General features: G+C 43.3%; 1 protein-coding gene across 2 annotated transcripts in view; it reads left to right on the plus strand.

Annotated features, from left to right (window-relative positions):
• LOC139246355 (calcium uniporter protein, mitochondrial-like) overlaps positions 1-27,010 on the plus strand; it is a 163,865-nt gene that overhangs the window by 63,520 nt on the left and 73,335 nt on the right. Inside the window, exon 1 of one of the 2 annotated variants that reach the window (XM_070871408.1) lies at positions 14,251-14,280. The exons of the other annotated variant lie outside the window; for it this stretch is intronic. Coding sequence (XP_070727509.1) covers positions 14,266-14,280 — 15 coding nt within the window. The 5' untranslated portion in view covers positions 14,251-14,265. Of the gene's footprint in view, positions 1-14,250; positions 14,281-27,010 lie in introns of those variants that run through there. 2 annotated transcript variants of the gene reach the window in all.

Consider the following 27,010-nt stretch of genomic DNA (forward strand, 5'->3'; position numbering starts at 1 on the left):
TAGGCCGTGTGTGGCAAACATGGCCCGCAGGCTTTCAGTGGTGGCAGCGGACGTGCTAGCCGACATTATCTCGCATTCAATCCGCTTGGAGTACGCATCTACAACCACAAAGAACATTTTACTCAAGAACGGTCCTGCATAGTCGACGTGTACCCTAGACCACAGTTTGGAGGGCCAAGACCATAAACTTAGTGGCGCCACCCTGGGTACATTGCTTAACTGCGAGCATGTATTACATCTGTGAACGCAGGACTCTAAGTCCGCATCGATACTGGGCCACCACACGTGGGTTCTGGCTATCGCTTTCATCATTACGATGCTTGGGTGGGTACTGTGGAGGTCTTTGATGAAAGTGTCTCTGCCCTTCTTGGGGACCACCGCTCGATTGCCCCATAGAAGGCAGTCTGCCTGTATAGACATTTCATCTTTGCGCCGCTAGAACAGCTTTATCTCTTCCTGAATTTCCACTGGGACACTGGACCAGCTCCCGTGAAGCACACAGCTTTTGACTTGAGATAATAAGGGGTCCTGGCTTGTCCAGGTTTTGATCTGCCGGGCAGTGACAGGTGATTGCTCACTCTTAAATGCTTCCATAACCATGGCTAGATCTGCGGGCTGCGCCATTTCCACCCCCGTGGTGGGCAATGGCAGCCTACTGAGAGCATTGTCGCAGTTTTCTGTGCCTGGCCTGTGGCAGATGGCGTAGTTGTATGCGGACAACGTGAGCGCCCATCTCTGGATGCGGGCCGATGCATTGGTATTTATTCCTTTACTCTCGGAGAACAGGGATATAAGTGGCTTCTGGTCAGTTTCCAATTCGAATTTTAGCCCAAACCAGTATTGTTGCATTTTCTTTACCCCGTAAACACACGCTAACGCTTCTTTCTCAATCATGCTGTAGGCTCTCTCAGCCTTAGACAGACTCCTGGATGCATAAGTAACTGGTTGCAGTTTCCCGAAATCATTAGCTTGTTGCAATACACACCCGATGCCATATGACGACGGATCACATGCTAGTACCAAACGCTTACATGGATCATACAACACAAGCAATTTGTTTGAGCATAACAATTTTCTCGCTTTTACAAAGGCACTTTCTTGACTTTTGTCCCAAACCCTTTCGTCCCCTTTCCGTAGTAAGACATGCAGTGGTTCTAACAGTCTTCTGAGACCCGGCAAGAAGTTACCAAAGTAATTCAGGAGTCCCAGAAATGACCGCAGCTCTGTCACGTTCTGTGGCCTTGGTGCATTCTCTATTGCCTCCGTCTTCGCATTGGTGGGCCTGATGCCGTCTGCCGCAATTCTCCTTCCCAGGAACTCCACTTCAGGCGCCAGGAAAATGCACTTTGAGTGTTTTAACCTGAGCCCCACGTGGCTGAGTCGACTAAGAACCTCCTCCAGTTCTGCAGATGCTCGACTGTGTTCCGACCTGTGACCAAGATGTCGTTCTGGAAGACCAAGGTGTGCGGGACCGACTTCAATAAACTTTCCATGTTTCTCTGGAATATCGCCGCCGCCGATCGGATTCCAAACGGGTATCTGTTATAAACAAAAAGACCTTTGTGCTTGTTGATGCAGGTGAGGGCCTTTGATGATTCCTCCAGTTCCTGCGTCATGTAGGCTGAAGTCAGATCCAGTTTCGTGAACGTCTTTCCTCCTGCCAGCAGTGCAAACAGGTCATTGGCCTTTGGTAGTGGGTATTGGTCCTGCAGAGAGTAACGATTGATAGTTACTTTGTAATCGCCACAGATTCTGACGGTGCCATCTCCCTTGAGGACTGGGACAATAGGACTGGCCCACTCACTGAACTCAATCGGTGAAATTATGCCCTCTCTTTGCAGCCAGAAGCTCGATCTCTACCATTTCTCTCATCATGTACGGTACTGCTCTAGCCTTGTGATGGATGGGTCGCGTCCCCAGAATTAGGTGGATCTGCACTTTTGCTCCTTGGAATTTCCCGATGCCTGGCTCGAACAGCGAAGGAAATTTGTTTAAGTCCTGGGCACATGAAATGTCGTCAGCGGGCGATAGCGCTCAGACGTTGTCCCAGTCCCAGCGTATCTTTCCCAGCCAGCTCCTGCCAAGCAGTGTGCGGCCATCGCCCGGTACCACCCAGAGTGGTAGCTTGTGCACCGCTCCATCGTAGGAGACCTTTACGGTAGCACTGCCGATAACAGGAATCAGTTCTTTTGTGTAAGTTCTTAGTTTCGTCCGAACTGAAGTTAAGTCTGGCCTTGAGACCTTGTTGCACCACAACCTTTCGAAAGTCTTTTTGCCCATGATGATCTGGCTCACGCCTGTGTCCAGCTCCATTGACACCGGCAGTCCATTTAGTTCAACATTCAGCATTATCGGGGGACAATTCGTGGTGAATGTGTGTACTCCATGTACCTCTGCCTCCTCTATCTGAGGCTCTGGTTCGTCGTGATCCTCCGTGGATCTGTCCTCCTCTGCAACATGGTGGTTTGCAGGTTTAACAGGCTTTCAGCTTGCTTGCACACTCGTTGGAGGTGTCCCATTGTTCCACGGCCCTTGCAAATGTACTCTTTGAATCAGCATGAATGGAAACGATGATCACCCCTGCAGCACCAACAAGGTGTTAATGGCCTTGCATTCATCACGCTTGATGGTGGATTCTGAGACATCTGCACAGGTGTGAGCTGCAGGTATGTGTGACCTGCCCTGTACATAACGATTCGAAAACAACATCACTTTGTTCACAGTACTTGTAGTAGCACTTGTGTGCTGAGAGATTTGCTTCGTATTGTCACTGTTGGCAATGAACGCCTGGGCTACCGTTATGGCCTTACAAGTTTGGGGTCTCTACAGTCAAAAGTTTGCGAAGTATGGTTTTGTGGCCAATGCCAAGTACGAAAAAGTCTCTGAGCATGTGCTCCAAATGTCCTTCAAATTCGCAGTGTCCTGCAAGGCGTCTTAGCTTGGCGACATAACTCGCCACTTCCTGGCCTTCAGACCTTTTGTGGGTGTAGAACCGGTACCTCGCCATCAGAACGCTTTCCTTCGGATTCAAATGTTCTCGGACCAGTGTGCACAAATTGTCGTACGATTTCTCCATGGGTTTCGCTGGAGTGAGCAGATTCTTCATGAGGCCATACGTTGGTGCCCCACAGACGGTGAGGAGGATCGCCCTTTGTTTGGCAGCGCTCTCTTCCCCATCTAGCTCGTTGGCCACGAAGTATTGGTCGAGTCGCTCCACAAAAGTTTCCCAATCATCTCCCTCCGAGAATTTCTCCAGGATGCCCACTGTTCTCTGCATCTTTGGGTTCGCTATCTGTATCTCATCGCCAGTTGTATATGGAGAAAGAGTCAGACTGAATACTGTGAGCTCAAAGTAATGTGTGACCGTAGTCTTTTATTGGAGGTCTCCAGAGTGCCTCCAATAGAGTGCCTCCAGAGAACCTGTGAAGCCTCCTTAAATACCTGTGCTCCCAAGTAATTATGGGATCCCTTGGGACTCCAGGGGATGAGCCCTCTGGTGGCTGTACAGAGTAAATACAAGTATACATATATAACAGGACTGAAGTGGGTGGGGGAGGGAAAGATTGTTAAATAAAGGGTTTGGCAAAAAAAAAGCAAGATACTGGAATATATTTGTTGTGTTTAACTATCTGTGTGAGATAGTGGTAGCATTTCTCCAGGAGATCCAAGAAGCTCGATCTATTAATTCTTTTCCCAGGACAGAAAGATGGCGAGTCCAATCTCTGGCTTGCAAAGACTAGAATACTTGCTGTAAAGATGATAATGAGAGATGGGATGTAGCAGCATCTACAGCAGATGTACAGAATAGGTTTATGATTTGCTGCTCCCAGTGCAGAGAAAATCTCCCTCCCATGTGAGTGGAATTGGGTTCTCTGACTAAATAACCCATGCCTAAAGTCAGTTACATTTACTTCGACTGGATTTAATGGAAGTGCATTCTAGTCCAGTTTGCTTTTCCAGTCCATGTAGCCTTTTGCTGCCCTTAGGATTCATGAAGAGGCCCTCTGGGAGTTCTCGTCTTCTTGGGGTAATGTAGAAGCTTTTGTGGCCGGCGGTTCAGCAAACGAATTGTAGAGACATGAAAACGATCTTAAGTCATTAGTTGGTAACACGCTGCTTCAGATTCCAACAGGATATTCTTTCACCTTTGGCATTTTGTTCTAATATGGGTATCTTTGGTTGTTTTTATATTTAAAGGTAAAGTTGCTTCAGGTTTAGGTACCTTAAAATGAGCCTAGCTTTGGGGTTACTCTTAACTTTAGCTGTTAAGACTGGAATGTTCTAATTACAAGATTACTAGCCCTATTGTTGTGGCGTTTTGGTGCCACGTCCTGCATGTGACTGTGCCACATTTACAATTATAAAGAGTTGCTGATGCAGTCCCATTTAATCCATGGGATTAAAGGGGCAGTGGCTGCATGGATATGAAATTGATTGAGGGACAGAAAGCAGAGAGTAGTGGTGAACAGATGTTTTTCAGACTGGAGGGAAGCTTACAGTGGTGACCGCCAGGGGTCTGTTTCATACCACTGCTTTTTTTGATATATATTAATGACCTGGACGTGGGTATACAGGTCATAATTTTGAAGTTTGCAGATGGTGTGAAACTCAGAAGCAGTGAGGAGGATAATATCAGATTTCAGGAGGACATAGACAGACTGGTGAAATGGGCTGACACATGGCAGACCAAATTTAACAGAGAAGTGTGAAGTGATTCATTTTGTTGGAAGAATGAGGAAAGGTAATATACTAAATGGTTTTGTCTGATCAATTTTAAAGGGGGTGCAGGAACAGAGAGATATGGGGGTTGAGAAGGCTGTTAAGGCTTTATTAATAGAGGCATAGGCCCCGGGTTGCGTAGGGGGTGGGGGACAGAAACCCAAAAGACTAGAGTTCCCTGCATTCTCTGGAGTTATAAGTTCCCCATGAGGAAGTCCGACTCGTTGACAGGCTTGACAGGCCGCAGATGCAGATAAGGAGCCTGCAGCTGCTCCTGGGAGTGTGGAGGTGTTCCGATCCCCAACCGGAGGCTGGGTCCGATATCCAACCCTAGGTCTTTGTATGGGGCAGGGGCAGGGATAGCACTCCTGCACCACCTGACCCACAAGCAGTGCTGAAGCTGTCCTTGTTACCCTTCACCTGCCAGGTTTCCCTAGGCCTGAGAATCCCAGCCGACTAGAGTTAAACCTGCAACGCAGGATAAATCGGAGGCAGCCAGCCTTCGTTAAAATATTTAAATTGCCAACCCGCTTCCTGGAGTGGGTTGGCTTCTGCCCCTTGTCCCGCCTCCTTTAAATTTGGGAACGGGTTGGGTCGACTTTGAGATTTTAAACATTTTAACATCTAACTCGACTCCAACCCACCCATTTGTGGGGGTTAATATTCACCCCATAGAGTAAAAAAGCAAGTAAGTTATACTAAACCTTTATAAAACACTGGTTTTGTGCCATGTGGAGTATTTTTTCCAGTTCTGGATTTCAAGGCCTTAGAGTGGGTGCAGAAGAGATTGACTAGAATTACATCAGGGATCAGAGACTTCAATTACGCGGTGAGATTGGAGAAGCTGGGGTTGTTCTTCTTTGAGCAGATAAGGTTATGGGGAAATAAGATAGAGGTGTTCAATATCATGAAAGGTTTTAATAGAGTAAATAAGGAGAAACCATTTCCAGTGGAAGAAGCGTCGGTGACTAACAGACACAGATGTAAGCTAATTGAACCAGAGACGGAATGAGGAGAATTATTTCATGCAGCAAATTGTTATAATTTGGAATGTACTGCCTGAAAGGGTGGCGTACATAGATTCAATAGTGACTTTCAAAATACTTGATTGTAAAAAAAATAGCAGGGCTACAGGGAAAGAGCTGGGGAGTGGAACTAATTGGATAGCTCTTTCTAAAAGCCGGCACAGGCATGATGGGCCAAACGTTCCCCTTCTGTGTGGTATCATTCTATGATTCTATTCTTCATTGTATCAGGAGTGAAATTTGCAGCACATGGTGGTGTGTGGTGATATGCACTCACTCAGCAAAAAGAGAGTAATCCCAAGCCTTGACTCATTTTCATGCACAACCTAAATTGTACCTTTTAAAAAATCGGGGAAAAAAACCTACGTTGTATACCCGTATTAAAACAAAATGACAAAGGTCAAAGAATATCCAGTCGGAATCTGAAGTAGTATATTAAAAGAGGCAACGGCTGGGTTGCATTTAACCCAGCTGTTCCTTTCTGAGGATTAGTGATTGAAACCCGAATGCACTTGTGTGGCAGTCAGACAAGTATTTTTGCTCTGATTCACGACTGCACTCCTTGCCAGCTTTCTGCATTACAAGTCACTTATCATGGGTAATTCTTTGCTTTTGATTCATAATGTTGAAAGCTTGGATAGAAAGCCACAATGTCTAAATATTAAAATGGTTATTTTATGCCTGTGTTATAGCATGCCTTTTCTGTACAATCTTTGATGCATTGGAAAACCATGATATCAGCCAGGTCATCTTGAGAGGCACTGAGTGGAAATTCCCTTTAAATTTTGGGGAGAAGGAGGAGAGAAAATTAGGAGAACACAAAACAAAGTTATCATCAATCAGGCTTGACTCTGAACTTTTCCTAGCAACCAGTCATAGAGCACTATCCTCGGGCTGTGCACAGCTTATTTTGCATAATGGTTTCTGGTAGAAAATGATCATCAATTGCAACTCTCACTTTAACCGTGTAAGTCTTCTGTTGCAGGAAAATAAAATCCGCAACATTTTGCTTGCTCGAGCACTACAAATTATTTTATCCAGGGCTCTCTGCTTCTACTTTAATTTCATTTCATGAATTTATGGGAGGAAAACGTTTGCATTAAAATAACTGGTGTCAGCATTCAGTTCCGACAGGATTAAAGGGCATACTTAGCATTATAAATTATTTCTGTCTGTTTTAATATGTAACCACACCCCCCCCCCCCCCACCCAATCACATTGTGTTGCATTCAGGAAATAAACTGTGTAAAGCTTGGTTTAAAAAGCATCGTGAAATTGTAAATGTGATTAATCCTATTTGGGACATCGTATTTTTTGTCTGTGGAATTGAATACATCTAGATATCGCCTGTGATATTGGATACATCCCTTAGGGAGCTACATTTACTATTGGATATATCTTGCAGGCAGCTATATTTACTGTGATTTTTCTAACGCTCTGAGGATTTCAGGTTTGTGATGACACCTTATATCTCAGTTGTGTACAAATCCAGCACTGATTTTAAACCCTGGAGATGGAGGCATTTTTATTTCAAACACACAAATAGTTTACTGCTGAGGATATTCCTGATAAATGTGAGGTGTTACTTTGATTAATCTTTTTAATGTATCGTCACTTATTAATGATGTGATATTTTAGAAGTATCCACTATTTCTTTCTATAATAAATTATGTGACCTCGTATGGAAATTTTCTTTTAAGTTGAAATGTGAAATTTTGGGGGTTATTTTTATAATCTGAAGGACCAAGTTGACTGTAATGACTAATCTTATTTACAATTGGTGAGCAGGATTTGCTGTTATTTATAGTCAGTCAGCTCAGGACCCTTTTTGTTATCAGAACTTTAAATGCTTATATTTGATTCATAGACAAGACTTAGGTCCAGAACTCTAAAAGTAATGGGATGATAAATATGATCATAATTGTGCTCATAATGTAGTGTGGTGATGTAGCATGTGCTTGTGTTGTGATTGATAAAAGATGTCCTGGTGCAACCAAGTCAGACAAAATGTTCTTCCATTCTGGGTGGCTGTGAAACATAAAACAAGATGTAACCATACACCAATGATATCCTTGTCGATTAACTCTTTTGTGATGTGATATAAAAACCGCAATTGTCAAGTTGTCTTAAGGATTCTAGTTTTTCATATTTTTGCGTACACATGCATATTTATGTTTGGAACTGACCTTGGTGTACATTGCTTAATCAACAGTATATTTAAGGATTTTACACACACAGGCCTGAATTTTAGCCTGGGGGCGAGTTCTGTGTGGGGGTGGGAGGGCTGTTGTGAGGTCGGGAAACCAGGAAGAATGGGTTTCCCGAATATCCTGCTCATTTAAGTGGGTTCCCACCCACAGGCAGCCTGATTGACAGGCTGGAGGCCTTTCAGGTGGGAAGCCTGCTTTGCAAGGTTGAAGCCTAAGAGAGCAGGTAGTTCTGTTGGGGGAATGAGAAGGATTACAGGACCCTAACCCACCCGTTTTAAGATTCAGACCATAATGTCATGGGGGATTTTAACCTACATACCGATTGGTCAAATCAAATTGCAGGGGGTAGCCTGGAGGAGGAATTCATAGAATGCATACGGGACTGTTTCTTAGAACAGTATGTAACAGAGCCTACAAGGGAGCAAGCCATCTTGGATCTGGTCCTGTGTAATGAGATAGGAAAAATAAACGATCTCGTAAAAGATCCTCTCGGAATGAGTGATCACAATATGGTTGAATTTGTAATACAGATTGAGGATGAGGAAGTTGTATCAGAAACGAGGGTACTATGCTTAAACAAAGGGGACTACAGTGGGATGAGGGCAGAGTTGGCTAAAGTAGACTGGAAACAAGGACTAAACGGTAGCACAATTGAGGAACAGTGGAGGACTTTTAAGGAGCTCTTTCATAGTGCACAAAAAAAATATATTCCAGTGAAAAAGAAGGGCGGCAAGAGAAGTGATAACCAAGGAAATAAAGGAGAGTATCATTAAAAACCAATGCGTATAAGGTGGCCAAGGTTAGTGGGAAACTAGAAGATTGGGAAAATTTTAAACGACAGCAAAGAATGACTAAGAAAGCAATAAAGAAAGGAAAGATAGATTACGAAAGTAAACTGGCGCAAAACATAAAAACAGATAGTAAAAGCTTTTACCGATATATAAAACGGAAGAGAGTGACTAAAGTAAATGTTGGTCCCTTAGAAGATGAGAAGGGAGATTTAATAATGGGAAATGTGGAAATGGCTGAGACCTTAAACAATTATTTTGCTTCAGTCTTCACAGTGGAAGACACAAAAACAATGCCAAAATTTGCAGGCCACAGGAATGTGGGAAGGGAGGACCTTGAGACAATCACTATCACTAGGGGAGTAGTGCTGGACAGGCTAATGGGACTCAAGGTAGACAAGTCCCCTGGTCCTGATGAAATACATCCCAGGGTATTAAAAGAGATGGCTGAAGTTATAGCAGATGCATTCGTTATAATCTACCAAAATTCTCTGGACTCTGGGGAGGTACCAGCGGATTGGAGAGCAGCTAATGTAACGCCTCTGTTTAAAAAAGGGGGCAGGCAAAAGGCAGGTAACTATAGGCCGGTTAGTTTAACATCTGTAGTGGGGAAAATGCTTGAAACTATCATTAAGGAAGAAATAGCGGGATATCTGGATAGGAATAGTGCAATCAAGCAGACGCAGCATGGAGTCATGAAAGGGAAATCATGTTTAACTAACTTACTGGAATTCTTTGAGGATATAACGAGCATGGTGGATAGAGGTGTACCGATGGATGTGGTGTATTTAGATTTCCAAAAGGCATTCGATAAGGTGCCACACAAAAGGTTACTACAGAAGATAAAGGTACACGGAGTCAGAGGAAATGTATGAGCATGGATAGAGAATTGGCTGACGAACAGAAAGCAGAGAGTCGGGATAAATGAGTCCTTTTCCAGTTGGAAATCAGTGGTTAGTGGTGTGCCACAGGGATCAGTGCTGGGACCACAACTGTTTACAATATACATAGATGGACTAGAAGAGGGGACAGAGTGTAGTGCAACAAAATTTGCAGATGACACTAAGATTAGTGGGAAAGCGGGTTGTGTAGAGGACTGAGAGAGACTGCAAGGAGATTTGGATAGGTTAAGCGAATGGGCTAAGGTTTGGCAGATGGAATACAATGTCAGAAAGTGTGAGGTCATCCACCTTGGGAAAAAAAACAGTAAAAGGGAATATTATTTGAATGGGTGCAAAGGGACCTGGGGGTCCTTGTGCATGAATCCCAAAAGGTTAGTTTGCAGGTGCAGCAGGTAATCAGGAAGGCAAATGGAATATTGGCCTTCATTGCGAAAGGGATGGAGTACAAAAGCAGGGAGGTCTTGCTGCAACTGTATAAGGTATTGGTAAGGCCGCACCTGGAGTACTGCGTGCAGTTTTGGTCACCTTACTTAAGGAAGGATATACTAGCTTTGGAAGGGGTACAGAGACGATTCACTAGGCTGATTCCAGAAATTAGGGGGTTACCTTATGATGATAGATTGAGTAGACTGGGTCTTTACTCCTTGGAATTCAGAAGAATGAGGGGTGATCTTATAGAAACATTTAAAATCATGAAAGGGATAGACAAGATAGAGGCAGAGAGGTTGTTTCCATTGGTGGGGGAGATTAGAACTAGGGGGCACAGCCTCAAAATACGGAGGAGCCAATTTAAAACCGAGTTGAGAAAAAATTTGTTCTCCCAGAGGGTTGTGAATCTGTGGAATTCTCTGCCCAAAGAAGCAGTTGAGGCTAGCTCATTGAATGTTTTCAAGTCAAAGATAGATAGATTTTTAACCAATAAGGGAATTAAGGGTTACGGGGAGAGGGCGGGTAAGTGGAACTGAGTCCACGACCAGATCAGCCATGATCTTATTGAATGGCGGGGCAGGCTCGAGGGGCTAGATGGCCTACCTCTGTTCCTAATTCTTATGTTCTTATGTTCTTTATGTCACAACATAGGCAATATTTGAAAATAAAGACCACAGTTCATTGCTTTCTCTTCTGCATGTATCCAGCAGTATTTTCAACAATAGCTTTGTTCTAGAATACATGTGCTTTATAAACTGAGGAAGAAACTATTTCAGCCACTGGTTCTGTGTAAATTTATAGTGCAGTATTCAATCAAGTATATAATAACATCTGGATTTGATTTGATGAAATTCCTGTAAATTGCATTATTCAGTAGTAGAAGGATCCTAATGTTGCCATAAATCTGTGTCCTCTGTGATCCAGAAAGATGGCTTTGAGCATCAACTAAATAATGCAACACACAGCCACAAAGAACAGATGCCCATCAGCACCTCGGGCTACCAATCGGATTGGAGGGAAAGTGGCATCATTGACTTTTGATACCCAGATGGTGAGACCAAAGACGGGCAGTTTGTACAGTCGGGTGACTTATCAGCAGACCTGTGTCAATGCCAGAAGCTGCTGATCTGATGGGGTTTTGTAAATATTTTATTACAGGAATCCCGTGGTCTGAACAAAAAGATACCTACTGTTGTGTTCTGAAATTATTTGGTAGAATGTCAGAAGAGAACTGTGATCAATATCTGATACCACTGCTCATGTAGCTTTTCAAGTTCGATAGTTGTATGCTGTAAGATACTGAGAGCTTCATTTTATTAATATAAAATAAATAAATGCAAAGGCTGTATATAATCAACTGTTTTACAATAGAAATCACTGACCAGCCCTAGGCGTGGTTATGGCGACACCGTTTTAGACATTTCTACTTATTTTAATGGAAAACTCCTTGCACAATACACGTAAATGTACTTCACGTGTATATTTACTTAACAAACATCTACCATTATTCACTGTGAAACTTTGCTGTCTTTCTCTTTCACCAAAATTTGGAGTTCTGACATGAATTTATAGCGCAGCCTCTAGGTTTTCTCCGGTAGTTGCGATAGATGCTTTGGCTTCATCAGAGTGATTGCTGAGAATATTGACTCATACGACAAGATGCCCAGACCCGCCTCTGCTTTCCCTCCGGAATGTGATTGGATGTTTCTCACCCTTTGCTATGGCATGCTCTGTTGGAGCTGCTCGTTACTGGTTGGACTTGTTTTCTCCTGTTGTCCTAGAGCAGTTATTCCGGTTGGTTAAGCTGACCATGATGACAGCTCTCCTCTCCATATAATGTGTTTCCATGGTGCTGAAGTCTCATCGTTGCACCCACGTTACACACCATTATAGAAGATAACCAATAAGCAGTAACCAAGGAAGTAAAGCACACAGAATGATCAAAAAACACTTGCACACTCTGCTTTTAGTATTTGCACTGTCAGAACTTCACTACCTATGGACTGGTGTTATAAAAACGCTCCAATAAAGATAACATTTTCTTTCAGTTGAAATTCTTGTACAACTGTTGGAAATAAAATATTGTCGGAAGCTCAGCACAGTCCAGTTGTGACATTGACTGTCGCTTGTGTATTACCTGGTTGGTCACGCTCCTGGATAAGTGAGCCACAACAGTTCTTTTGCATGGTATAGTTAGCAAATAAAAGCTAAGAGCCGGTATCATTATTCTTTTAATTTTGTCACTTATCTTAAAGATGGTATTGACAGTGGCGGTACCACATTCCAGCAACTGCTTTTCCAGTTGAGTGGGTCGAATTGTATGAATTTTTTTCTTTTGAGGGTGAATAAAATACACCAGCAAGTTAACTTCCATATGTACGCATACAGGCGCAGACAAACACGCGCACACATACATGCACGCATGCAGACGCACACACATACGCGTACACGTGCAGACGCATGCACACACAGGTGTAGGCAGACACAGGCTCTCAAACACAGGTGCACAGGCCCATATGGGCGTGCACTCAGATGCGCGCACACACACAATTGTCACATGTTTTCAAGTTTAAGTTGCCAATTCTATATTTTACAAATTATTTTGGGACTTTTTCTGCCAGCCTAATTTAAAGTATCGAATCACGTAATAAAAAAGTAATGGTCCTGTTCATGTGCCAAGTTATTTCATGGTAGGAACTCAGTGTAACAGCCATCTGTACTTTTATTAGATTGTGTGGATACATTGTCAATAGTGACACATGCTCCTAATTGCAGGCAGGTGGTGATGCTTGTTATCAGTGAGTTTTACCCAAGTGCAGAAGAAAATACCTTGGGGAGTTCTCGTGAGGACAGGTATCTGTAATTTTCTGTCTGTCAACAAAAGGCAGCTGACGACTTGAGGTGTTAATGTAATGGAACCACAAAACCCTCTACAGTCATTTTCATTCCATCAGCCAAGATTTTTCTATTCACTTTCTCACTTGTTCCTTCCCCTCTCACCTCCAAAACTTAACTTGGATTAATCCTATACAAAATACGACAAACATCTATCATATCAAATGGATTTGTTTTAAAGGCTATAGGGAAGTCTTTGGCTGGAAGTAGCATACATTATAGGATGAACAATGTTGTTGGTTGATTTAATGCTGTATCATTACTTCTGTACACTCCTTAGTCTGTGTTTAATCATCCATTTTGCTTCACCAGGGTTTCAGTTATTGCTCTAATTAATAATTCCTTGGATACAGAGCAAGAGTATCACCAAAAAAAAGTACATTTTTAAGATTAGAGATCCAGTTTAAGGTGTACTGCCAACAGAATCTGCTTGCTCCCACTGAGCCTTGGTGACTAGGAAGAATCCAGAATGCTCTGTGCTTCTTCATCCTGGGTAACTGGGTGCAGTACAGTTGGCCACTGTCGTCTTCAAACAGCATTAAAATTAATAGTCAGTTCATCTGTGTTTGGTAGTGGTCAAGGGAAGAGAAATAACTGCTTTTGTTGGCATGATATCACGGGATCTTTAAAGTTCACTGGACAGTTTAATCTTTCATCTGAAGGGTGGCACCTACAACAATAAAGCTCTCTCTCAGTTCTGCACTGAAGTTTGGGCCTACATTACGTATTCGAGTCCTGGCTTGAACCTCAAACTTCTGACATGGAGGCAAACATGCAGCCAACTGAACTAAGCTAACATTTGATGTTTTCTTAAAAATATAAGTTATTTTTCTGCCACTTGTCTTCCCTTTCCTCTTCTCCTGGAGCTGTTGACTCTGGCCCCATGGGTAGTGATAGCTCTTCAGCACTTCACTGCCTTGGGCTGGGGGTATCAATGATTGTGGGGAGCATCCCAGCTGAGCCAGATCACGTGGTCACCAGATATCCAGACAGATTAGCTTTCCCTTCCTGACCCGCCCTCAAGCCTCGGTAATTTGAGGCCAGTTGCAGCGCACCTGCTGCTACTCTGGCTGAAATCAGCTGGCCCGGCACAGACCAGGGATCAAACCCGACAGATGGCGCCAATTGAAGTTTTCAAAAATGTACATAATGTATTGTCAACCCCTAATGTGTTCCATTGTACACCTATAGACACAGTAATGGCGAAGCAGACTAGAATTTATCCTGCAGTGCCTGCATCTTATGATTATAACCCACAAGGAAAACAAGACTAAATGATAGACATTCTATTGAATACATGTGGTTAATACAGGTTAGTATTTTTAGGCCTAAAGTAAAGCAAAAGAACATTAAAGATGGAAAGGAAAATGTCAAACCTATGGTTTAATGTGATTTTAATAATGTTTTCACTCTAACCTGGATTTGATGCGGATGGAAGCACACACAATAGTAGAAATGTCCATGCACTCTGAACTTTCCCATGCAAGCTTGTTCTCGCATTCCTTCCTGTCCCATACCCTCTGATGCCCACCTTGCCTCTGACACACTTGGTTGCTAAAACATGGCAAGAACTTCCCCAAACTTTCATTTATATTCTTATAACAGACTTGTATACCTGACGCTAAGAATCTTGTCCTAATGCTAAAGTCTCTGGGGGTGAAAGTCACCTTGGACTGGGTACAAAATGGGCGGTAGCGAATGACTGCTTGTTATACACCCTACTCATGGGAGAATCAGGCAGGGGGTGCAATGGGTGGTCACTTCGCCACTGCCCGTTGTGTGCCGCTATTGAAGATGTATTTCACCCCCTCTTTATTTTTACTGTGCGCCAGCCTGTGCAGACTGTTCTATAAAGCCATAAATGCATAATGCATTCCTCTGAAGCATCTTACTTGGTTAAGTTTATGTTAATGAAATATTCATCACGATCCATTTTGATATGATTATGTTTATAAATGTTGTAAAACAAAACGTACCAAAGTGCTATAGTATCAGAGGATATGCGATGAGAAGGTTGGTCCGATAACTATTGGATAATTTGTGGTAAAAATCACGAGTGGAATTCAGAATTTAACCAACTTGTGTTTGTGTATTCTGTTATGCAGCACAATAGCTAAATAAAAAAAATAATTGAATACAGACTAATAATGTGTGCTGGATGCTTCCAGTGATGTCACTGTGATCAGTTTTATTATTGGTGCTGTTGAGAAATAAGATGTGATCTCCATGATACAACAATATTTCATCGAGGTGATAGCTGGTACAGGAATAGATTTACATTTTCACAAATGGTTGGGACTGCACTCGCCTGGTTCTATTCTCATCTATCCAGTTGTAGACAGAGAATCGCCTGCAATGGCTTCTCTTCCCACTCCCGCATCTTTACCTCTGGTGTCCATCAAGGATCCATCCTTGGCTCTTCCTATTTCTCATCTACATCCTGGCTCTCAGTGACATCATCCGAAAACACAGCGTCAGTTTCCACATGTACTTTGATGGCAACCAGCCTGACCTAACCACCACCACTCTTGACTCCTCCACTGTCTCTAAATTAACAGACTGTTTGTCCAACATCCAGTAGTGCATGTGCAGAAATTATCTCCAATTAAATATTGGGAAGACTGAAGCCTTGTTCTTCAGTCCCCACCACTAACTCCTCTGCTCCCTAGCCACCGACTGCAATCCTCTCCCTGGCAACTGTCTGAGGCTGAACCAGACCATTTACAACCTTGGTGTTGTATTTGACCCCAAGGTGAGCTTCCGACCAGATATCCACGCCATCACTAAGACCGCCTAAATCCACCTCCGTAACATCGCCTGACTTTCCCCTCCCCTGCCTCAGCTCATCTGCTGCTGAAACTCTCATCCATGCCTTTGTTACCGCTAGACATGACTATTCGAGTACTCCCCTGGCTGGCCTCCCGTATTCTACCCTCCGTAAACTAGAGCCTGTATCCTAACACGCACCAAGTCCTGTTCACCCATCACCCCTGTGCTCGCTGACCATCAGTGGCTCATTGTCTGGCAGCACCTCAAATTTAAAATTCTCATCCTTTTCAGTTCCACCAATGGCCTCATCCCACCCTATCTCTGTAACGTCCTTCGGTCCTGCACCCCTCCGAGATCTCTTTGCTCCTCCAATTCTGGTCTTTTGCGCATCACCTGTTTTAATGGCTCCACCATTGGCAAGTAGTGCTTTTGGGTGCCTAGTCCTAAGCTCCAGAACTCTTTCCCTAAACCTCTCCTCCTTTCCATCTCTACCTCTCTCCTTTTAAGATGTTCCTTAAAACCTACCTCTTTCACTAAGCTCTTGGTCAGCTGGCCTAATTTTTTTTTTTATTCGTTCATGGGATATGAGCGTCGCTGGCAAGGCCAGCATTTATTGCCCATCCCTAATTGCCCTTGAGAAGGTAGTAGTGAGCCACCTTCTTGAACCGCTGCAGTCCGTGTGGGGAAGGTACTCCCACGGTGCTGTTAGGGAAGGAGTTCCAGGATTTTGACCCAGCGACGTTGAAGGAATGGCAATCTATTTCCAAGTCAGGATGCTGTGTAACTTGGAAGGGAACTTGGAGGTGGTGGTGTTCCCATGTGCCTGCAGCCCTTTTCCGTCTAGGCGCCAAAGATTGTGGGTTTGGGAGGTGCTATCAAAGAAACCTTGGTGAGTTGCTGCAGTGCATCTTGTACATGGTGCGCCAGTGGTGGAGGAAGTGAATGTTTAAGGTGGTGGAAGGGGTGCCAATCAAGCGGGCTGCTTTGTTCTGGATGGCGTCGAGCTTCTTGAGTGTTTTTGGAGCTTCACTCATCCAGGCAAGTGGAGAGTATTCCATCACACTCCTGACTTGTGCCTTGTAGATGCTGGAAAGGCTTTGCGGAGTCGGGAGATGAGCCACTCGCCACAGAATACCAGTCTTTGACCCGCTCGTGTAACCAGAGTATTTATGTGGCTGGTCCAGTTAAATTTCTGGTCAATGGTGGAGGATTCGGCGATGGTAATGCAGATGGATGTCAAGGGGAGCTGGTTAGACTCTCGTTGGAGATGGTCATTGCCTAATATCTCCTTATGTAGCTCGGTGCCGAATTTTGTTTGATAATGCTCCTGTGAAGCGCCTTGGGACGTTTTAATACTTTAAACGTGTTATCGAAATGTAAGTTGTTGTGATTAGAATGGTGACAGTTTCAAAAGTGCTTCTCTGCTTCAGTGTGTGTCTCCTTGCACATTTTTTATATGACACTCTGTGTTGCCTTATTATGCACAATAATCTTTGATTCAAAAAAGGAGGGAGAGAGAAAACAGGGAATTACAGACCGGTTAGCCTGACATCGGTAGTGGGGAAAATGTTGGAATCAATTATTAAAGATGTAATAGCAGCGCATTTGGAAAGCAGTGACAGGATCGGTCCAAGTCAGCGTGGATTTATGAAGGGGAAATCATGCTTGACAAATCTTCTGGAATATTTTGAGGATGTATCTAGTAGAGTGGACAAGGGAGAACCAGTGGACGTTGTGTATTTGGACTTTCAAAAGGCATTTGACAAAGCCCCACACAAGAGATTAGTGTGCAAAATTAAAGCACATGGTATTGGGGGTAATGTATTGACGTTGATAGCGAACTGGTTGGCAGACAGAAAGCAAAGAGTAGGAATAAACTGGTCCTTTTCAGAATGGCGGGCAGTGACTAATGGGGTGCCACAAGGTTCAGTGCTGGGACCCCAGCCTATTTACAATATACATTAATGATTTAGATGAAGGAATTGAATGTAATAGCTCCAAGTTTGCAGATGACACTAAGCTGGGTGGCAGTGTAAGCTGTGAGGAGGATGCTTAGAGGCTGCTGGGTGACTTGGACAGGTTAGGTGAGTGGGCAAATGCATGGCAGATGCAGTATAATGTAGATAAATGTGAGGTTGTCCACTTTAGTGGCAAAAACAGGAAGGCAGAATATTATCTGAATGGTGAAAGATTAGGAAAAGTGGAGGTGCAACGAGACCTGGGTGTCACGGTACATCAGTCATTGATGGTTGGCATGCAGGTACAGCAGGCGGTGAAGAAGGCAAATGGCATGTTGGCCTTCATAGCGAGAGGATTTGAGTACAGGAGCAGGGACGTCTTACTGCAGTTGTACAGGGCCTTGGTGAGGCCACACCTTGAACATTGTGTACAGTTTTGGTCTCCTAATCTGAGGAAGGACATTCTTGCTATTGAAGGAGTGCAGCGAAGGTTCACCAGACTGATTTCTGGGATGGCAGGACTGACATATGAAGAAAGCCTGGATCGACTAGGTTTATATTCATTGGAATTTAGAAGAATGAGAGGTGATCTCATAGCAACATAAAATTCTGACGGGAGTGGACAGGTTAGATACAGGAAGAATGTTCCCGACGTTGGGGAAGTCCAGAATCAGGGATCACAGTCTAAGGATAAGGGGTAAGCCATTTAGGACCGAGATGAGGAGAAACTTCTTTACTCAGAGAGTTGTGGGCATGTGGAATTCTCTACCACAGAAAGTTGTTGAGGCCAGTTTCTTAGATATATTCAAAAGGGAGTTAGATGTGGCCCTTACGGCTAAAGGGTTTAAGGGGTATGGAGAGAAAACAGGAATGGGGTACTAAAGTTGCAAAAATGATCAGCTATGATCATATTGAATGGTGGTGCAGGCTCGAAGGGCCGAATGGCCTACTCCTGCACCTATTTTCTATGTTTCTATGTAATAGTTTTTATTTTTGGGCCCAAATTATGGATTGATTTGTAAATAAATTGCTTGGTTGGCTTTAATACCTCAGATTTTAGTTTTGAAAATATTATTAAAAAATATGATATTTAATTCTAATGACAGTAAACCTGCCACAGGGCAATTAAATAGCCTTCAGTGAATGTCGTTTGTTTCTGTTGTTTTTAGCTGTCTATTTAGTCCCCAAATACTGAGTTTCAGGGAAAAAAAATGAACAGGATCACAGAATAAGTCATTCACTGTTTCCATTGATTTCAGGCTTGTAATGTAATCTTCCGATTCAGATGCCATTCACCAGCCTCTTGTTTTGCGACCTCATTGGAAGCCCTTGATTAAACCTCTTAAAGGTTTAAGCCTTGGAGTTCATTTTCTGCGAGTCACTGACCCTTTAATGATTAGACAAAGATTATTGTTGAATATATCCAGTTCAGTGTGTGTCAGATAGCTTAAGATATAAGCTCATTTAAAATATATGAAAACAAGAGCCAGTCCAGTGTTGTGCAATACAGGTTGAACCTCCCTTATCCATAACTCCCAGAAGGTTCACCAGACTGATTCCCGGGATGGCGGGACTGACCTATCAAGAAAGACTGGATCAACTGGGCTTGTATTCACTGGAGTTCAGAAGAATGAGAGGGGACCTCATAGAAACATTTAAAATTCTGACGGGGTTAGACAGGTTAGATGCAGGAAGAATGTTCCCAATGTTGGGGAAGTCCAGAACCAGAGGTCACAGTCTAAGGATAAGGGGTAAGCCATTTAGGACCGAGGTGCGGAGGAACTTCTTCACCCAGAGAGTGGTGAACCTGTGGAATTCTCTACCACAGAAAGTTGTTGAGGCCAATTCACTAAATATATTCAAAAAGGAGTTAGATGAGGTCCTTACTACTAGGGGGATCAAGGGGTATGGCGAGAAAGCAGGAATGGGGTACTGAAGTTGAATGTTCAGCCATGAACTCATTGAATGGCGGTGCAGGCTAGAAGGGCCGAATGGCCTACTCCTGCACCTATTTTCTATGTTTCTATGTTTCTATCCGGAACCACCCCTCGTTCGGAGCCATTCCCGGCCACCGGGTGATGCATGCGCACAATACGACCAGTCAAAAATATCAATAAAAAGTAAATTTACAAATCAATGAAAAATAAATGTACCCAACTTCGGAGCCAACACCTTCGGGGCCTGATGTCCCACTGACACCTCGGGGCCTGACGTCCCACTGACACCTCGTTTGTATACCGTTGAAAACACGCGATCTCACCGTATCTGGAAATAACTCTCTTTCGGAACAGGCCAGGTCCCGAGGGATCCGGATAAAGGAGGTTCAACCTGTAATAGCATTGCTCCCTTTTCCCATAATGCTTTGTATCTGAAGCTTGCTATTTGAATGAGCTGAATTAATACTTTTACAGGTTTATTGCGTTTCATTACAGCTTACAATGTTCCCAAACTTCTGTATTAGAAAGTGTCTTGTGGTGCAGTTTGATTACTATCTATTTTCTGCTCTTTAGCTTCGAGTGTTATATTATAGTTATAAGAAATGGAAACTGAAGAAAAAATGTAGACTTCAGGGATTAAAAATATCTTTAGTTGACTTGGACAATTTTAATGCTTTGGCAAAGAGGCCTGATGTGCAGCATTTACTTTCTTGCATTTGAAAAGACATGCACGTGGAACTTAGAACCTTAGAACTTTGCATATAAGTATGCAAATTATGGGCGAATGGCACGCATTATAGCTGTTGCCTTCATAGGATAAGAATATGGTTGGTGAGCTGTAGAGTCAATCTTGTTCATTATAAAGCATTTGTATAGAAATAAAACTCTGCGAGCATCCGATAGCGCACAGTGGAAGGTGGGGCTGTGTTGAAAGTAACTTCTGAAAGGTTCAAATTACACATAAACAATAGCTTTAGAAAGGGAGAGGCACAACTTGATGTAATAACGTTCAAGTTACATGATGAACCTTCCCAACATTTACTTTGGCAGCAAAAAATTGATGCTTTTAAAAAAAATCACAAGTTGAGGATTACAAAGATGTATTGTTAAGAGTACCACTTTCTGCACTTGAGTATTTAACTCGGAAAAGGACAAATGTGATGAATCATTCGCTCCTGTAACCCCAGCACATGATAAAATGCACAGTGCAAATTCCCATAGTACAACTTCTGGTCTCTTCTGTATTGCCAAAGAATAAAACAGGCAGATCTGGGTGGTATGAACAGATTAATCCAGCCTGCTGCTGTGTGATGTGTCCTGCCCACTTGGCCGAGGAGTATTGTACAGACCAGCACATTTCCTTGCAGTACCTTGGCTTCCTTTTAATCTCACTGAAAAATTAAACTGGGCAAGCCACTACTTAAAATTTGGGAACGTGTTAAGCTTGAGTGCATAACTAATAAACCTGAGATTGGAATGTGGTGAAGAAAAGCAATTGGTTAAAATAAAAATGTGAGTAGAAGAACTCATGATGAAAGCTCTTGTATGCTAGGGGTGAACAGTCAGATTTATTTAGAAACTTATATTACATATTTTCTATTATGCTGAGCTATTAATTGGACTGCATTAGAAAGGTGTTACTCAGTGGTGTAACAAAATTAGGAATTGAGTGCAAAATTATAAGCCACAGGTTTAAGATCAGATGCATAGTATCTTCAATTTACAGTCTCCTCCTGTTGATTCAAAGCACATTTTTTGCCCCGAATTTTGTTTTGACTTATCCAGTCATTCAAATGATGTAATTTGAATATGGCAGCACGGAAGGCAACTTTTGTTTTGCATGATTTCAATTCAAATTAAGCAACAGTGGGAAAGTTAAAATAGTGCAATACAATTGCAGGTGACCACTTCAGAACGGTTTCTAAATTTACCCAAAACTGGCAGGTTTGATGCTGCTCTGTGGCTGCAGTGATGCTGCACATCACTATAGCACCTCAAGGTAAACAGTAGCTTACTCTTGAAAACATTAGATTCATTTCCAATGGGTACAGTCACGTCTGGTATAATCTGGAGTTTTAAAAGGTGTTTCCAGCATTTTCTGCTTTTGGTTTAGTATCTATTCAGACTGCCTATTGCTGTAGAAATGACAGCTGGAGTTATAATTCCAGTGGCAAACAATGGGTGATCTTGCTGAATAGTACTAGTAAATAAGGAAATTGCATTTATATTGTGCCTTTTATGAACTCTGGACATGCCAAAGTGCATTACAGCCAATGAAGGGCTTTCGAACTGTAGTCACTGTTGTAATGTAGGAAATGCAGCAGACAGTTTGTGCACAGCAAACTCCCACAAACAGTAATGTGATCATGCCCAGATAATCTACTTAAATGATGTTGGTTGAGGGATAAATATTGGCCAGCACACCAGGGAGAACTCCCCTGCTCTTCTTCAGAATAATGCCACGGGATTTATGTCCATCTAAGAGGGCAGATGGGGCCTCGGTTTAACGTCTCATCCGAAAGACAGCACCTCCGACAGTGCAGCACTCCCTCAGTACTGCAATGGGGTGTCGGCCTAGATTTCCTGCTCCAGTCTCTAAAGTGGAACCTGAACCCACGACCTAATGGCTCAGAGCTGAGAGTGCTACCTCTGAGCCATGGCTGATACCAGTAATGGAAGACTTAAAAAGGGACATTGCAATTCTGTGTATGTTGTTGTAGATTATGGTGCTAAATCTCAGTTAGAAATTGAATTTTCTGATCATACGATCTTTGCAGAGACAGATTTAGTGGGAGGCAGATAGAAAGAGAGGTGTGCAAAAGGACATCCAGAGACAAAGCCAACAGTGGGAAACAAAGGAGAGTGAAGAGAACATAGTGAATGAGAGACTTACAGATATTAGAAAGCGAGAAGAATTCAAGGCTACTGAGATGTCAATAAGATAAATTGCGTAAGATACAGAGAGAGAGAAATGTTGGTAAACCATGAATGTGACAGATGGAAAGAACTAGAGTGGGAGAAAAGCAGAGAGACAGTTGCACAAAGAATTTTTGTGAGCAATGCCATGGGAGATTAATTAGTAGATATCGTGAAGTATATATAGTGAAGGAGGCTTGGAATATTACAATAGTTGCCAAGAAAGCTGAATGCAGTCAATTTATTATACATGAATTTGCATAATTAATAGTCAGAACTTTAAAGTGATTGTTATGCAGGCATCTCAGTTAGTTCAATATAACATCCAGGCATAACAATCTAATTTATTTCGATCACTAAATTAAGGTGTTCATTTACCATCTTGTCAGTATGATGGAGTAAGTGTGCTCAGTTTACTACTCCCCTCCATTAGCTGACAGTTAATGTAATATGTGATTTTGAATATCTGTCAATTGAAGTGTGTTATTAAACATAAAATTATTCCAGTGCAGTACATTCACAGAAACAGCAACTTGCATTTATATGGCGCCTTTAACGTAGTAAAACGTCCCAAGATGTGTAATCAGACAAAGTATTAACACTGAGCCAAAGAAGGAGACAGCAAGACAGATGACCAAAAGCTTGGTGAAAGAGGTAGGTTTTAAGGAGTGTCGTAAAGGAGCAGAGAGAGGTGGAAAGTCTTGGGGAGGGAATTTGAGACCTTAGGGCCTAGACGGTTGAAGGCACAGCCGATAATGGTTGTCGGGCTGGAGGAGGTTACAATGATGGGGAGCAGTGAGGCCCCGGAGGGATTTGAACATGAGGATGAGGATTTTTAAATCGAGGTGTTGTTGGACCGAGATCCAATGTAGATCGGCGAGCACAGGGTTGATGTGTGAATGCGATTTGGTGTGAGTTAAAATCTAGGCAGCAGAGGATTGAAGGCCCTCCATGCAAATGGAACAATGGAAAGGAGTTCCATACAATGCAAAAGAAATGGAAGTTGAATGAGCAATTAATTTTCTCCAGACTAATTAACTGCTGTTTTCAATATTCAGTTTCTTTACTGCATGCTATTGCTCTATGTAGCCTCTAATTTGTTTTGACCTCTGATCTCTCACAGTAGATTGTTACAGAGAAAAGATCATTACTTTTCTATGGACTGGTGGCAAAGCAAATTGGATTCATGCGCCACCTAGTGGTACATGCCTGCCTTTCCGCTGTTCTTTCCGGAGGCAGCTAAAAGAACGTGCAGCAAACATGGAAAAACCCGAAGGGTGGGGGGAAAAAGTCAAACCACCTGGTATTTATTTTAACCTGGAGAGTACGGTAGCCTAGTGGTTATGGTACAGTGTTATCAACCCAATGGTGAGTTCAACTCCTACTATAGCAAATTAATAAATCTAGTAATTTGCTAGCTCCAGAAAATGCCACTTTGTCAAAAACATGATGAATGCCGTTCAGTGAAGGGAACCTGCTATCCCTTGGTCTGGCCTGTGTGACTCCAGCTCCACACTACATAGCCTCAAAGGGAATGGGGAATTTATATATTGCCAATGTCGCTCACATCCCAAGACCAAATAAAGAGCAGAATTGATGCTTTACTTTTGAAGGCAAAGTAAAATGTGTTAGAAAAGCAGGTGGAACAGGTAGAAACCAAAACACAAAATGATACGGTTTCAATTATTGCGGAAGTCCCAAGGATGTTAAATGGATAAAGGAGATTGTAAATAGTAAAGATTCCAACAAATATTGCTTACAATTTACTGAACAAAGCAGGTTTCTTAATTAAGTTTTTTTAACAACATCAGGAATTTTAGCAAATAAAATATAATTGTAAAGGCTGTAAAAAAGGCAAATGCGATCATTGGTTTTATAAATAAAGGCATAGAATACAAGCACAAGGAAGTTATGCTAAACATTTATAAATCACTAGTTAGACCCCATCTGGAGTAGTGTGCCCAGTTCTGGGCACCACGCTTAGGAAGAATGTCAAGGCCTTGGAGAGGGTAGAGAGGAGATTTTCCATAATGATATCAGGGATGAGAGACTTCAGTCATGTGGCGAGACTGGAAGGAGTTGTCCTCCTTAGAGCAAAGAAGGTTAAGGGCAGATTAAATCATGAAGGTTTGGATGAGAGTAAAGAAGGAGGACCTGTTCTAATGGCGTGGAGGCTCGGTATCCAGAGGACACAGAGTTAAGAAAACTGGCAACAGAGCTAGAGGGGAGAAGAAGATAACTTTTTATGCAGAGGATTGTTATGATCTGGAATGCACTGCCTGAAAGAGTGGTGGAAGCAGATTCAATAGTAACTTTCAAAAGGGAATTGGATAGAGACATGAAAAAAAAACATTTGCAGGGCTGCAGGGAAAAAGCATAGGAGTAGAGCTAGTTGGATAGCTTTTCCAAAGAGCTGGCACAGTCATGATGGGAATTTGAATGTCCTTCTGTGCTGTATGGTTCAAAGATCCTGAGAATGGGTGGTACAGTGCGTTAGAACACTGGTTCGAATCCAACCCAAACACGGTGATCCATGTAGCGCTGGTAATTCCCACGGTTAGCGCCCCAGTCCTGGCCCCGACAGGAAATGGAACGCGCAACATTACGCTCCACTTCCTTTCAGTGGTGGTAACCCCAGTTTCTGGCACAGGAAGTCCCGCCTTGCCTCGGTTACTGTCCCCAAACGGGGTGCTACCAAATTTTGGCCCCAATGTTTTTAAAATTGCTTTGATGCTATTATACTTTAAGAGAAATGATCCCCAAAGTTTATCTACAAAGGTGTTCCCTTTCCTTCAGGAATAAACAACAACAGCAACAACTTGCGTTTATATAGTGCCTTTAATGTAGTAAAACATCCCAAGGGACTTCACAGGACTGTAATTGGCCAAGAATTTATACCAATCCACATAAGGAGATAGCAGGACAGGTGACCAAAAGCTTGGTCAAACTTAAAACTGAAATGCATTGTATCGCTGATTTAAATGCATTTTATGAGTTCCAGATCTTGGCCACAACATCAAGTAAATGGCAGGTGATTCTCATAATGAAGAAAAAGGTTTGGAGGGCAAGTCACTTCTGGCCACTCTTGCGTATGTACTTCCTTCCAGATGGTGGCGAGCTGCAATTCACAGAAACCAATGTTTTTCTCATTCTCTTCCATGCCTTGCAATGCATGAGGCAACCCATTTCTTCCATTGTCTGTTACATCCCGCAGATCATGCTCTGGGTTTTTTTTGTATTGAACACTGGGAGAAGGGGACACGGGGCATGGCTCGATGCAATTTAAGGTCATAACTCCACTCTCATTGGATGCGAGTACCCCGCTGGCTGCCAGCCCAGTATTTAGAGATTGTAAGGCCGAAATTGTCCTCCGACCCAAACGGGGCGCACTTTCTGTTTTTTTTTCAAGTGTTCTGTCCACCCCAATGCATGGGGCGGACAATCCGGGGAAATTCAGCTCTTTGTTTTTTCTTTGGAGCGGGGCGGATGTGGGGTCGTCAGCAGAGCGGAAGTGTGGGTGGGTTGGAACAGCTGTCGCTCCGAAACATCAGCGCCGCGCTGATGATGTCAGCATGACATGTCACAACATCTCTCCCCTTCAGTTAAAGTGGAGGGCTGCTGCGAGCTCTGCAAAGTTTTTAGTTAGATCCACTGGGCCACCAGGGAGCATTTCGGTCGGGCCACTGGTCTGACATCCAAGAGGGGGTGCCAGGCTGCCTTTTGGCGGCCCGACCGAACCCCTCAGCATAATTATCGGCCCGACCTGGCAGTCAGCTAACAATAAAAAAGGGAGACACCCAACCACACACAGCTTCCCGCTGGGGAAAGTTGTTGTTGGCACTGACCAGCGGCGGTGCTGCTCCCGGAGGGCAATTCCGCATGGGGCATTTTCCCGCAGGGCAATTTCCCACGGGGGTCGGCAAGGGGGTTGCTGCTGGTTGGTAAGGGTTCGTCGCATGGCCAACACAGCGGGAAAACGGGCAATGCGGGCAGGCGGGAATGGACTATATAGAGAGAGGCAATTTTGGCTCCCGTACCACTTGTCTCCGCACAGAGGGGCTATCTGGAGTGGGGCTCGAACTCGTAGCTTTCTTCATGGTCAACCATGATATCAGTTGTCACTTGTGTGTATGTTGGAGGGTGAAAGTTGGTGGTGTCTTCTTCAGGTTGTTCATAGCTGTTGGTGAACCGTAATTTGATTTGGTCCAAATGTTTTCTGTATGTTTGTCCATTGGCCAATTTGACCTGAAACACCCGACACCCCTCTTTGGCTGTGACCGTGCCAGCGAGCCATTTGGAACCATGTCCATAATTGAGCACAAACACAGGATCATTGATCTCAATATCGCTGACAAATTTGCGCGGTCATGGTACACACTTTGTTGATGCTGCTTGCCCTCCATGTGATCCTGGAGATCAGGGTGGACAAGAGAGAGCCTTGTTTTTAGTGCCCTTTTCATGA

This window comes from Pristiophorus japonicus, chromosome 2, assembly GCF_044704955.1.
Source record: "Pristiophorus japonicus isolate sPriJap1 chromosome 2, sPriJap1.hap1, whole genome shotgun sequence".
Lineage (NCBI taxonomy): Eukaryota > Metazoa > Chordata > Chondrichthyes > Pristiophoridae > Pristiophorus > Pristiophorus japonicus.